Source organism: Mustelus asterias, chromosome 14 (assembly GCF_964213995.1).
Source record: "Mustelus asterias chromosome 14, sMusAst1.hap1.1, whole genome shotgun sequence".
Taxonomy (NCBI): domain Eukaryota; kingdom Metazoa; phylum Chordata; class Chondrichthyes; order Carcharhiniformes; family Triakidae; genus Mustelus; species Mustelus asterias.
In genome coordinates this window covers 102,977,748-102,991,855 of record NC_135814.1, presented here as the reverse complement: position 1 = coordinate 102,991,855, position 14,108 = coordinate 102,977,748, and the positions used below count along the sequence as shown (strand labels likewise).

Sequence of the window (14,108 nt, the reverse complement as noted above, 5' to 3'; positions counted from 1 at the left end):
GTTTCATTTTGGAAGCAGTTTAGCAGCAAGCTAAGAAGCAGTCTTTCTCTCTCCCTGCTCTTCTCTTTGTTTGGTTCTGAAACTATTATCAGTTCGCTGAAGGAGAGGCTTGTTGCCATCCTGCCCTAAAGAAGCTGTGTTTTGGGAAACAGATTTGATTACAACCTCTTCTGAGTTTCTTCACAAGGGATTTTCAGTATTGAACCCAGGAGGTGGGATTCCTGTAACAAGTGGGCGTTAACCTATGCTGTATTGTGCTTATTTGGAGGGTTTTGTGTGTTGGATGTCGGCTTTGGTTGGAGCACATTAGAGACATTTCCTTGAGTTATACATTATCGTGGTTGTTGTGTTTCCTGTTTGTAATTGTTAGAAGTTCTTGCTAATTGTCTTACTGAACATGTCAACAATATTCTTAATTAAACTTTGTTTTTGATAAAAGCTCCTCGTGGGTCAGCTGAATCACACCTGGAGTGAAACCTCTCACGCTCATCCTAGCCAAATTCAACGTAAAACCGTTACAGGTCAGGCAAGCTCCATAGAACACCCTGAAGTTTCCGACCCGACTGGTAACAAAATAAAATCCCATTTTTACCTGTTGTTCATCATTGATAGCAGCAATGTATCCCATGATGCTCTGGACCTCTTCCTGTGTGACCCCTTTGCTGATGAAGTATTTAATCAGCCCGTACAGGGACGCCCGAATTGTCCTCACGTCATCTGCGGACATGTCATTGTCTTTATCTGAGCTGCTGGGAGAGAGGCAGTCAGATATTTGTACACATCGACTTTATTACTTCTTAACGTGCCAAAAGATGAGTATAAATGAAGTTGCATAGACAGCAGAACACTACACCTGTAACACATCCGGATCACATCAAGCAGAAACTGCACCCCGTACTTCTTCCTGAACAGCTTCCGATTGTCTTTGATGATCGTGGATAGGTACTGAATGTGACCTGAAACACAGCACTGGTTAGACTTTTCTGACCAGGTCCAATACAAGACAGCTGTGGGCTGCGGATACTGCACACAACTCAGGCTTGGCTCCTGGAAGAGCCCCCGCAAAGTCACAGATCTGCGTAATCCCGCTCACAACTGTTTACTTAGGGAACAGCACAAGTTTGGGCTTTACAGAATTAGAGGTTGAAGCAGCCATTACAGTAGTCATCTTACCATGGACTTGTAAACTTTGGCATGAGTTAATTTGATTTATTATTGTCATATGTACTAGGATACAGTGAAAAGTATTGTTTCTTGCGTGCTATACAGACAAAGCATACCATTCATAGAAAAGGAAAGGAGAGAGTGTAGAATGTAGTGTTACCTAGAATCCCGACAGTGCAGAAGGAAGCCACTCGGCCCATTGAGTCTACACCGACAACAATCCCACCCAGGCCCCATCCCCGCAACCCCACACATTTACCCTGCTAATCCCTCTGACCTATGCATGCCAGGACACTGAGGGGCAATTTAGCATGGCCAATGCACATCACCTGCACATCTTTGGACTGCGGGAGGAAACCGGAGCACCCGGAGGAAACCCACGCAGACACGGGGAGAACGTGCAAACTCCACACAGTGACCCAAGCCGGGAATTGAACCCGGGTCCCTGGAGCTGTGAGGCAGCAGTGCTCCAGTGTAGCGCTCCAGTCATAGCTACGGTGCAGCGAAAGACCAGCTTAATGCGAGGTTGGTCCATTCAAAAGTCTGATGGCAGCAGGGAAGAAGCTGTTCTTGAGTCGGTTGGTACGTGAGCTCAGACTTTTGTATCTTTCCCCCGATGGAAGAAGGGGAGCACCTTCATATTACTTTCACAATAAACAAACGTTTTACACCTTCAGGTTTTTAACAAAACCAGTGACCATTACAAAATAGGGGAGCAACATACAGGTCAGTTCCTACGCTGTTGTCCAGTTTTACACTGTGGGTGGTTCTATTTGTGCTCAGCGCGATGAGGGGCATCTATGTCTAGAAATGAAATCTGTTCCAACTTTGGGGGCCCAAGTTCAGTATCAAGTATTAAGATAATTGACAAAAGATCCAGAAGGGAGATGCAGATTTTTCTTATTTTCACAAACAAGTCTGGATAGACGTAAAGGTGGTGGAAGTTTAATCATAGAATCCCTACAGTGCAGAAGGAGGCCATTCGGTTCATCGAGTCTGCACCAACAACAATCCCACCCAGGCCCTATTCCCGTAATCCCACACATTTACCCTGATGTGCAGGTTAGGTGGATTGGCCATGCTAAATTGCCTCTTAGTGTCCAAAGATGTGCAGGTTAGGTGGATTGGCCATGCTAAATTGCCCCTTAGTGTCCAAAGATGTGCAGGTTAGGTGGATTGGCCATGCTAAATTGCCCCTTAGTGTCCAAAGATGTGCGGGTTAGGTGGATTGGCCATGCTAAATTGCCCCTTAGTGTCCAAAGATGTGCGGGTTAGGTGGATTGGCCATGCTAAATTGCCCCTTAGTGTCCAAAGATGTGCGGGTTAGGTGGATTGGCCATGCTAAATTGCCCCTTAGTGTCCAAAGATGTGCAGGTTAGGTGGATTGGCCATGCTAAATTGCCCCTTACTGTCCAAAGATATGTAGGTTAGGTGGCTTAGCTATGGTAAATGTGTTAGGTTACAGGGATAGGGTGGGGGAGAGGGCCTGGGTAAGGTACTCTGTCAGAGAGTCAGTGCAGATTCGATGGGCCGAATAGCCTCCTCTTGCACAGTTGGGATTCTATGATAGGCAGTACAGGCTTGCTTATATCCATGATAAGCACAAAATGGCTGCTGCGTTTCCTCTGTTACAACATTGTTGACAGTTCAGGAGTATTTCATTGGCTGTAAAGCATCGTAAGATCTCCCGAGGCACTGTATAAATGTGCGTTTTTTTTCTATCTTTCTCGGCATTGAATCTAATCGGGGCTATATCCGCTATAACGGCTGAGAAAGTGTACTTGCCGATTCGGAATGGGAAATCCCCGCGGCTCCAGATTCGAAAATCAAACAGCAGGTGTTGGTACATGTGATGCAGGAGCTGGGTGTTCTTCTCCACATTCGCTTGTTCAATCAGTAACTGCACCGCCACCAGCATATTCACATCTGCTAAACTGTTGGGAATCTGCCGCACGAGAGGGGCAAGAAATGCTACAGTTTAACCTCTGACAAATATACTCACAAACGTACAGAGAAAACACTGCGAATTCACGGATTACAGTTGATAACAAAAAATTGGGAACTGATCGCCATTCCCTCAGTGTTGCTGGGTCAAAATGTGGAACTCGCCCCGAATAGCAATATGGGTGTACCTACACTGCACAGACTACACTGTGGAGATGCCGGCGTTGGACTGGGGTGGGCACAGTAAGAAGTCTCACAACACCCAGGTTAAAGTCCAACAGGTTTATTTGGAATCACGAGCTTTCGGAGTGGTGAACCCTGGTGAAACCTGCATCACTCACCTGATCAAGGAGCAGTGTTCCGAAAGCTCGTGATTCCAAATAAACCCGTTGGTGTTGTGAGACTTCTTACGGTGCCCAGACTACAGCGGTTCAAGAAGGTGGCTCACTGCCGCATTTTCAAGGGCAATTAGGGATGGGCAATAAATGCTGGCCTAGCCAGCGACGCCCATGTCCCAAGAACACAATGACGTATTATCCAATGTATTCAACCTTTACTTATTGGTGTCACAAGTAGGCTTACATTAACACTGCAATGAAGTTACTGTGAAAATCCCCGAGTCGCCACACTCCGGCGCCTGTTCGGGTAACACTGAGGGAGAATTTAGCACGGCCAATGCACCTAACCAGCACGTCTTTCGGATTGTGGGAAGAAATTGGAGCACCCGGAGGAAACCCACGTAGACACGGGGAGAATGTGCAGATTCCGCGCAGATAGCGACCCAAGCCAGGAATTGAACCCAGCTCCCTGGCACTGTGAGGCAGCAGTGCTAACCACTATGCCACCGAGTTCAAGGCAGGAGATAGCTCTCTGATACATCAGCAACTGTTTAAATGGTAAATACATTGGCATTTTCCAGCATTACGCAAATTCCCCACTTGTGACCATTTTAGGATGTGCACGAAAGAGTTTCCTTACCTTCTGCAGCAAGACGCCTAAGGTGGCAACTCCATGGGAGTGAAGCAGGTTTTCCTGATTGATTGGATGTCTTCGTATGAAATGCTTTATTGTCAAGAGGAAAGTAGCCACGGGGTTCTTCTCCAGTCTGGCCTCTGTAAATCACACACAGACAATCATACTCAAGAACAGAGCCACAATACACTGACTCGTGGGGTCTGCAAAAGACAAACAATTTCACTCGAGGCAAGAAATCAAATGACCACATTCCCTCCTTTCCCCTCTTCCAAGTTTCCTACAATCTACTTCACAATCCTTGGGGTGTTTGATTTGATTTATTGTCACATGTATTAACATACAGTGAAATGTATTGTTTCTTACGTGCTATACAGACAAAGCATACCGTTCATAGAGAAGGAAATGAGAGAGTGCAGAATGTAGTGTTACAGTCATAGCTAGGGTGTAGAGAAAGATCAACTTAGTGCAAGGTAAGTCCATTCAAACGTCTGGCAGCAGCAGGGAAGAAGCTGTTCTTGAGTCGGTTGGTGTGTGACCTCAGACTTTTGTATCTTTTTCCCGACGGAAGAAGGTGGAAGAGAGAATGTCCGGGGTGCGTGGGGTCCTTAATTATGCTGGCTGCTTTGCCGAGGCAGCGGGAAATCTAGACAGAGTCAATGGATGGGAGGCTGGTTTGTGTGATGGATTGGGCTACATTCACGACCTTTTGTAGTTCCTTGCGGTCTTGGGCAGAGCAGGAGCCATACCAAGCTGTGATACAACCAGAAAGAGTGCTTTCTATGGTGCATCTGTAAAAGTTGGTGAGAGTCGTAGCTGACACGCCAAATTTCCTTAGTCTTCTGAAAAAATTGAAGCATTGGTGGGCTTTCTTAATTATAATGTTGGCATGGGGGGACCAGGACAGGTTGTTGGTGATCGGGACACCTAAAAACTTGAAGCTCTCGACCATTTCTACTTCGTCCCTGTTGATGTAGACAGGGTAAGGAGTCTAACAACACCAGGTTAAAGTCCAACAGGTTTATTTGGTAGCAAACGCCACTAGCTTTCGGAGTGCTGCTCCTTCGTCAGATGGAGTGGAAGTCTGCTCTCAAACAGGGCACAGAGACACAAAATCAAGTTACAGAATATTGATTAGAATGCGATGTAGACAGGGGAATGTTGTCCTCTACGCTTACTGAAGTCAATGACTATCTCCTTCGTTTTGTTGACATTGAGGGAGAGATTATTGTCACTGCACCAGTTCACCAGATTCTCTACCTGATGTGTGCAAACTCCTGGAACTTGACTCGCTCAATTTAAACAGATTCCAAATTTTTAAGCTGAACTTGGCACATACAGAGCAGGTGATAAGGATTGTTGGTTTTGCATCTAGAGTTATAGAACTGTGAAGCAAAGAAGTAATGGTGAACTTGCACAAGAGTTTAGTTAGGCTGCAGCTAGCAGGGGATATGGGGATGTCGTGGTAAGGTCGCTGGACTTGTGCTCCAGAGAACCAGCTTAATGTTCTGGAGAAATAAAAGCTAAATTCTACAGATGCTGGAAATCTGAAATAAAAACAGAAAATGCTGGATAAACTGGATAAAGCAAGTCTGGCAGCTTCTGTGGAGGGAAAAACTGAATTAATGTTTCCGAAACGTCAACTCTGTTTCTCTCCACAGACTCTGCCAGACTTGCTGAGAATATGCGGCATTTTTAGTTTTTATAAGCTCTGGAGACATCCCAGCACAGTGGCTGATGGAATTTAAATTCCATGAATAAAATCTGGAATTGAAAGCTAGTCTCAGTCATGGTGACCATGAAGCTATCATCGATTGTTGCAAAAACCCATCTGGGTCACTAATATCCCTTTAGGGAAGGAAATCTGCCGTCCTTACCTGGTCTGGCCTACATGGAAATCATAGAAATCATAGAAACCCTACAGTACAGAAAGAGGCCATTCGGCCCATCGAGTCTGCACCGACCACAATCCCACCCAGGCCCTACCCCCATATCCCTACATATTTACCCACTAATCCCTCTAACCTATGCATCTCAGGACACTAAGGGGCAATTTTAGCATGGCCAATCAACCTAACCCGCACATCTTTGGACTGTGGGAGGAAACACCCAGAGGAAACCCACGCAGACACGAGGAGAATGTGCAGACTCCACACAGACAGTGACCCAAGCCGGGAATCGAACCCAGGTCCCTGGAGCTGTGAAGCAGCAGTGCTAACCACTGTGCTACCGTGCCACGCCCATACATGTGACTCCAGAGCCACAGCAATGAGGTTGACTCTGAACTGCCCTCGGAAATGGCCGAGTGAGGCACTCAATTCAAGGGTAATGAGGGATGGGCACCAAATGTGGACCTTGCCAACGACCACATCCCCAAGAAAGAATTTTAAGAACTGCACAGTTCGGAGTAATGCAATGCAGCACAAGTTCACTAAGGTGGAATGTTATGAAGAAAGGTGTTAGGACGATCACTACTGGATCTGAGGAGCTGGATGAATTTCAAGATACAGGGGGGTGACACAGTAAACTGTTTCCATTCTTAACAAGATGGCAGCAATGGAACAAATGGACGATAATCAGGAAAATATTTTTATTTAAATTCTGTACATAGATGGTGGTCAGAATGGGAAAATCCTCACCACAAGCCATTGCTGAACAGAAACCCAGTCGCACTGACTGGCTGGCCTGCTTTGCATTGCAAGATTCTACAATTCGAAGCAATATCCTAGATACAGAGGCTAGCTGGCCCGGAGATTCCAGTCCCGAGCCCACTAATAGCATTCAAAATACATTTAGCTAAGCTGCTGCATAATTTATTAAATGGGAAAGTGAGACGGAGCTGAGGGTGCCAGCGCTGGGAGATGCACTCAGGCCCGGACGCCCAGAGCAAATCGGCCGCCGCTTAAATCTCCCGGCCCGCTGCGCTAACAAAGCAGCGCAGCAGGATGGGAGAATCGCCCCCCCCCCCCCCCCCCCCCCCCATGGCCTAACACTGCAACAAAGCTACTGCGAAGAATATTCAGGAACTCTCCCGTGTCCTGGTCCACATTCTTAACCAACCCCCACACATACAAACACCTTTTACCATCCTTCCACCTATCAAAAACAAATCAACTGACCCTTCGCCTCACTGCTATCACTGGGGCAGCACCCGTGCATGAAATGGACATTGTTCGCATCAAAGTCAGCTGGTGCTGTTTGTAAAAGTAATTTGTTAAGTGTTGAGGACAGTTCCGGCATCTGATTTGGTGCTTTCGAAACGCAAGTAGTTGTCCTCTTTTGACCATTGTTATTGGGGATGTGGGGGGTGGGGGCACGAAAGGTCGGAGAGGTAATTACATTGCATAACTTTTTAGTGGATATTCACTTAGATTCCGGTCGTAATCCCCGTGGCTCTCACTGGCAAGGTTGTGACCCTGCTCTTTAGGAACATCACGGCAACCTTTCCCCAAATACACAGAAAAGGGAGAAGAAACTGCATAAACAAATGGAAGACTTGTATTTATACAGAGTCTGTCACAACCGCAGGACATTCCAAACTGGAATGCAGCCAGTGAAATTCTTTCTGATGTGTCGTCATTGCTGTAAATGTTGCATTAGCCAGCAATAGTCACCAAAATATCAACTGGGAAGAAAAAAGATTTTGGGATAGAAGTTAGGAGTGTGTTTGTGCATGTGTGTGGGGAGGGGGTTATGTACAGACACGAGTAGCGCTGCAGAGGAGGGCTAAGCACTCATGCAACTCAGTAATATCTGATTCAGAAGCACGCACTGCATGTGAAAGGAAAAGCAACCACTGCTAGTTTATTTATTCTTCACGCCGTAGCCCTCTCTAAGCACAATAGAATCACAGTTGGAACTTAACCAACACCCACACATACAAACACCTTTTATCAGCGTGAATCTAACTATAGACTTTGGTAATGTTTACAATTGAGGTGGGGAGGCACCCAGCCAAGGAAAATCTGCAGGAACATTTGGAAAACAACAACGGCTCTCACACTGGAATAGCAAAGAGCAGTGATGAATCCAGTCCTTAGCTGGTCTGGCCTACATGTGACTCCAGAGCCACAGCATTCTCCCCGTGTCTGCGTGGGTTTCCTCCGGGTTCCTCCCACAGTCCAAAGATGTGCGGATTAAGGGGGATTGGCCATGCTAAATTGCCCCTTAGTGTCAGGGGAACTAGCTTGGGTAAATGTGTGGGATTATGGGAATACGGTTGGGATTGTGGTCGGTGCAGACTCGATGGGCCGAATGGCCTCCTTCTGCACAGTAGGGATTCTATGATCTTCAGAATAAATGAAACAGGCAGGAATGCTGTCAACAAGACAGGTTTAGGGCTGTTATTTTCTCGCTGTGTCCTTACACACAGTGTGTAGGAGGTACTGATGACTGTGCAGTTAGCATCTGCAGATGGCAGATAGTTAAAAATATTCCGGAATAGGGCGGCATATCGGCATTGCGACATCCCCTTCAATCAGCATCGCATTTTACTGCGACACTCCAATGTTTCCCCCTGTTTGGGGAGGGGAGAGAGAGTCGGCGAGCTTACTTTGGATGAAATTACCTTGCAGAGAAGCTTGGAGAGTGAACTGTGCAAACTGAGGTGGTTCCCCTCCTCCCCACATCTACCCCATTGCAGCATCATTCACTACGCTGACACTATACACCGTGATTGCAGCTTTAATACAAAGTTATAGAAAAGATGTTGTAATGTCAATGCTACAGTAAAATGCTGCACGACATTTGAAGTGTTAATTCGAGCAATTTTCACATTTTAACTGATCAATCACCTCCCAGACAAGGGCAAGGGAACACCATGCCTGTGCCTTTGGGACTTGATTGCCTGTGGAGACTCGCATTCCAACCATTGTTTTGTGGATTGGGTTTGTGTTTTTGTATGCCCTGTTTGTGGGCTGGGGTCCCACTCACCTGATGAAGGAGCGGCGCTCCAGGGGCTGGTGGCTTGTGCTGCCAAATAAACCTGTTGGACTTGAACCTGGTGTTGTGAAACCTCTTACTGTGTTTACCCCAGTCCAACGCCGGCATCCCCACATCATACAGAAGGAAGCCATTTGGCCCATCGTATCTGTACCGACCACAGTCCCATCCAAGCCCTCTTCCCGTAACCCCATACGTTTACCCTGCTAATCCCCCTGACACTAGGGTCAATTTTAGCATGGCCAATGAACCTAACCTGCACATGGATAGGCACATGGAGCACACCAGGATGATAGGGAGTGGGATAGCTTGATCTTGGCTTCAGATAAAGCTTGGCACAACATCGTGGGCCGAAGGGCCTGTTCTGTGCTGTACTGTTCTATGGGCGGCACGGTGGCACAGTGGTTAGCACTGCTGCCTCATAGCGCCAGGGACCCGGGTTCAATTCCAGCCTTGGGTCACTGTCAAGAACAAAGAAAATTACAGCACAGGAACAGGCCCTTTGGCCCTCCAAGCCTGCCACGCTGCCTGACTGAACTAAAACCCCCCGCCCTTCCAGGGACCATATCCCTCCATTCCCATCCTAAAAGAACAGAGCAGAGTCTGCACGTTCTCCCCGTGTCTGCGTGGGTTTCCTCCGGGTGCTCCGGTTTCCTCCCACAGTCCGAAAGACGTGCTGATTAGGGTGCATTGGCCGTGCTAAATTCTCCCTCAGTGTACCTGAGCAGGTAAAGGTATAAAGATATTAGAAAAGAACAATGTTTAATTCAGGCCAGGTCCTCTGACATTGTGCACAAACGGGAAAAGAGATAAGGTTAAAATAAAAGCAAATCACTGCGGATGCTGGAATCTGAAACCGAAAGAGAAAATGCTGGAAAATCTCAGCAGGTCTGGCAGCATCTGTAAGCTTTGACAAAGGGTCATCTGGACTCGAAACGTCAGCTCTTTTCTCTCCTTACAGATGCTGCCAGACCTGCTGGGATTTTCCAGCGTTTTATTTTTGGGAAAAGAGATAAGGTGTTTGGGGGTGGTGGAGGAATGGAAGGGTCACACCTCAATAAAACCAAGCAGCAGGGACAAGAACCAGTCTGTGATGTAACAACAGGACACATACCTACCCAAATCTCCACATCATACCTGCCCAGATTAGGTGACTGATTGCAAACATTTTTAGATCACAAACCCAACGCGGCTAGCATGAAGCCTCACCAGAAGCTCGGGTTGAAGGGATCACCACCCAGTCGCCTTCAGCCGGGGTGCATGCTTCAGGGGTCACAAAGTCAGCAGCCCCATGGCTGTTATCTCCGTGCTTCAGCAAGCCCTGGCCCCCCAGATTGCTCATTTGCTCCAGCAGTGGGGAAAGAACATCAAGACCACCGACGCAGTTGATCATATCCTGCCGAGTCAAAAACAAACAGCAGAATTTCATCACCAATCTGTCGGGAGAATTTCAACGGCAGCACGACACTAACTCAATCCCAATCCCAATCCCAACATGCTGCAGCACCACAACAAGTGACCGGGTTCCACACTCCAATTTCCTCAGTGCTAAGTTTCAGCAACTCTTTACTTTCAATCTGCCGCATGACGGCATTGCGCTTTATCATCGATTTGCTTTATTATTGGGATACTGTGGAAAGTATTGTTTCTTACGCGCTGTACAGACAAAGCATACTGTTCATAGAGAAGGAAACGAGAGAGTGCAGAATGTAGTGTTACAGCCACAGAGTCATACCTTTGACTGGGAGGGAGAAGGGGAATTGGGGGGGGGGAAGGAGAAACGAGACGAAGCAAAAAGAAATTGTAGCGGCCCCTCCCAATACTCGACTGGTCCTCCCACTGGCTGGTAACTGTTCAAGTTGCTTATCTGCAAGATTGTTCAGTAACCAACATTGTATATTACAACAGGCAATCTTCACGGAGCCATCACTGCCGCTTCTCTTAAGAGTTGCAGTTGCATCCAGAATCTCCCTTTAGGATGAGTGACATTATTGAGAGCTGACTTTAGCTAGAATTGATGTGGAGATGCCGGCGTTGGACTGGGGTAAACACAGTAAGAGTTTTAACAACACCAGGTTAAAGTCCAACAGGTTTATTTGGTAGCAAATGCCATGGTATTTGCTACCAAATAAACCTGTTGGACTTTAACCTGGTGTTGTTAAAACTCTTACTTTGGCTAGAATTAGCAGAGCTTCTTACAGGGCAGGTAGCTAATTGAGTTGCCTAAAATAGTTACTGGATACCTGGCTGAGGATCCAAATGACCCCGTCAGCTGCTGTCTAAAGGAAGACCATGTTCCAAGCCCCATCATTTAAACAGTCCACATATAGAATGGGCAGACACCTATCTATACCAGTACGAAGTCTCACAACACCAGGTTAAAGTCCAACAGGTTTATTTGGTATCACGAGCTTTCGAAGTGCTGCTCCTTCATCAGGTCAGCGGACTCACCTGATGAAGGAGCAGCGCTCCGAAAGCTCGTGATACCAAATAAACTTGTTGGACTTTAACCTGGTGTTGTGAGACTTCTTACTGTGCCCACCCCAGTCCAACGCCGGCATCTCCACATCATATCCATAGGAGGACAGTGCATTGCTCGCCTCATCACCCTTGTGCTTGCTGCTGGAATATATGCATGTGCACGCACACACATGCATGCACACACATGCAGAGACACGCAGACACACGCAGATGCAGACACATGCACAGGCACACACACACGCAGACACACACACACTTTCACAAGTTGCGATGCCCACAGCGATAAAAATACCAGCCACTCATTGAAGAGGTCTGGCTATTTAAGAGGTCATATCAGAGGACACCCTGTGCCTATGGAATCTATAGCCCCTGGAGAAAAGCTGGGCAAAAACAAGGCAAAAAGAATTTACGAAAATGCAGCATGCCAGGCAGCAGCTCGTAATTGATGTCTGCACTGCCAGCAAACAGTTCAGGCCAGTGTACTGATATACGTGATGGCCTACCATAGACCTGGAGGGTTTAAGTGATAGGGACATAGAACACTGTTTTCCTTTAGGCAGCTGACAGCATCATTTGCAAGTTAAGAATCCCTACAGTGCAGAGGGAGGCCATTTGGCCCATCGAGCCTGCAACGACAACAATCCCACCCAGGATCTATCCTTGTAACTCTATCCTTGTACCCTGCTAATCCCCCTGACACTAGGGTCAATTTAGCATGGCCAACCAACTTAACCCACACATCTTTGGACTGTGGGAGGAAACCGGAGCACCCGGAGGAAACCCACGCAGACACAGGGAGAATGTGCAAACTCCACACAGACAGTGACCCGAAGCCAGGAATCGAACCCGGGTCCCTGGTGCTGTGAGGCAGCAGTGCTAATCACTGTGCCACCGTGCCACCCTTGTGCCCCCCTTTGGTCAGATATTCATATGGGTATCCCACTCCAGCCAATCAGAGACCAGCAATGATGGAGCAGGCTCTAGTTTTGCCAATGTGGGACTGAAGGAAAACATTCAACTGGGAAATACATCAAAACATAATTTAAAATGTTCTACTGCGTCATTTCTCATAGATTTCCATTCTGCAGTATTCTGATTCTGTTGAAAGAACAATGTAATTCCTGACAGGGCTCAGGAGTCCATTTACACAGTGTGTGTTTCTCCATTGTAATATCCTTACCCCAACTCAATAATAATCACCGTCAACATTTCAATGCCGACTGAAATACCTTAATGTCCCAGTTGACCACTTTATGCCCGGTTAACCTCCCGTGAAAGAGATTCGGAGACAGATCGAGGCAGATGGGGCTTTTACAGGCCTGTAAGAAATGCAGAAAATCCAATACTTACAACAGTTGGATTTTGAATACTGGACGTTAAAAATAATCTCACATTTTTAACAATCTCAGAACAAAATATTGCGTTTCAAACCATTTGTTAGTTTTATATCATCCTGGGCAATCGAGGGAGGATTAATAATAGAGTTACTTCCTGAAAAGGGGGTGGGGGCTTTATCTACTAAGTGGCTGAATCACTAGGCAATGGCCTAGTGGTATTATCACTAGACTAGTAATCCAGAATTTCAGCTAATGTTCTGGGGACTCGGGTTCAAATCCCTATACAGCAGATGGTGGAATTTGAATTCAATAAAAAATATCTGGAATTAAGAATCTACTGATGACCATGAAACCATTGTCGATTGTCATAGAAAACTCATCTGATTCACTAGTGTCCTTTAGGGAAGGAAATCTGCCGTCCTTACCCGGTCTGGCCTACATGTGACTCCAGAGCCACAGCAATGTGGTTGGCTCTCAACTGCCCTCCAAGGGCAACTAGGGAAGGGCAATAAATGCTGGCCAGCCAGTGACGCCCGAGTCCCACAAATGAATGAAAAGAAAACGAAAATGACCTGGAAAGTCAAATGTACCAGGAACATGGGAACGTCGCTACCTCTAGGCTTCATGCCAAATCGTACACCATCAAAACTCGGATGTATATCATGGTTAACACATAGACTAGGAGCAGGAGTAGGCCATTCAGCCCCTCGATTCTATAAGATCATTTATCGCACTGGATCAAAACTCAGGAACTCCCTACCGAACAGCACTGTGGACCCTGTACCACATCGACTGCGGCGGTGAAGGGTGGCAGGTTCACTACCACCTTCCGATGGGCAATAATTCCTCGCCTTGCTACCCCAAGGATTTTTTTAAAAATCAATAAAATACAAAAGCAAAATACCACACATGCTGGAAATCTGAAATTCAAGTGGAAAATGCTGGAAATACTCCACAGGACAGGAGAGCAACTGCGGAGTGAAAAAGAGAGCGGTCATTGCAGCTTTACGAGTGTGTGGACTCTCTCTATCGATGCCCCCAGACCTGTCAAGTATCTGCATCATTTTCTACTTTTGCTCCTGTAACGGTCGCTGGTTTGGAGCTTTCGCAGTCGCTGGGGGCCTCAACAGTTCTAAACACCCTGGATCAGGGGGGGAGCGAAGTCAACCCCACACAGTGATAAAACTGCATGAAGTTTTACATCTCACGCATGAAGAAGTCTGGCTACTTAAGGTGCGGGACATCAGTGGACGCTCAGTGCCAATGGAA

At 46.9% G+C, this 14,108-nt stretch overlaps 1 protein-coding gene across 4 annotated transcripts in view; it reads right to left on the bottom strand.

Annotated features, from left to right (window-relative positions):
- Positions 1 to 14,108, bottom strand: part of nbeal1 (neurobeachin-like 1) — a 277,142-nt gene that overhangs the window by 86,022 nt on the left and 177,012 nt on the right. For all 4 annotated transcript variants that reach the window (XM_078228982.1, XM_078228984.1, XM_078228983.1 and 1 more), the window contains 6 exons: positions 12,732 to 12,821; positions 10,231 to 10,417; positions 4,087 to 4,220; positions 2,950 to 3,109; positions 854 to 956; positions 593 to 746 (listed from right to left, as the gene is read on the bottom strand). In XM_078228982.1, coding sequence (XP_078085108.1) covers positions 593 to 746; positions 854 to 956; positions 2,950 to 3,109; positions 4,087 to 4,220; positions 10,231 to 10,417; positions 12,732 to 12,821 — 828 coding nt within the window. The remainder of the gene's footprint in view (positions 1 to 592; positions 747 to 853; positions 957 to 2,949; positions 3,110 to 4,086; positions 4,221 to 10,230; positions 10,418 to 12,731; positions 12,822 to 14,108) is intronic.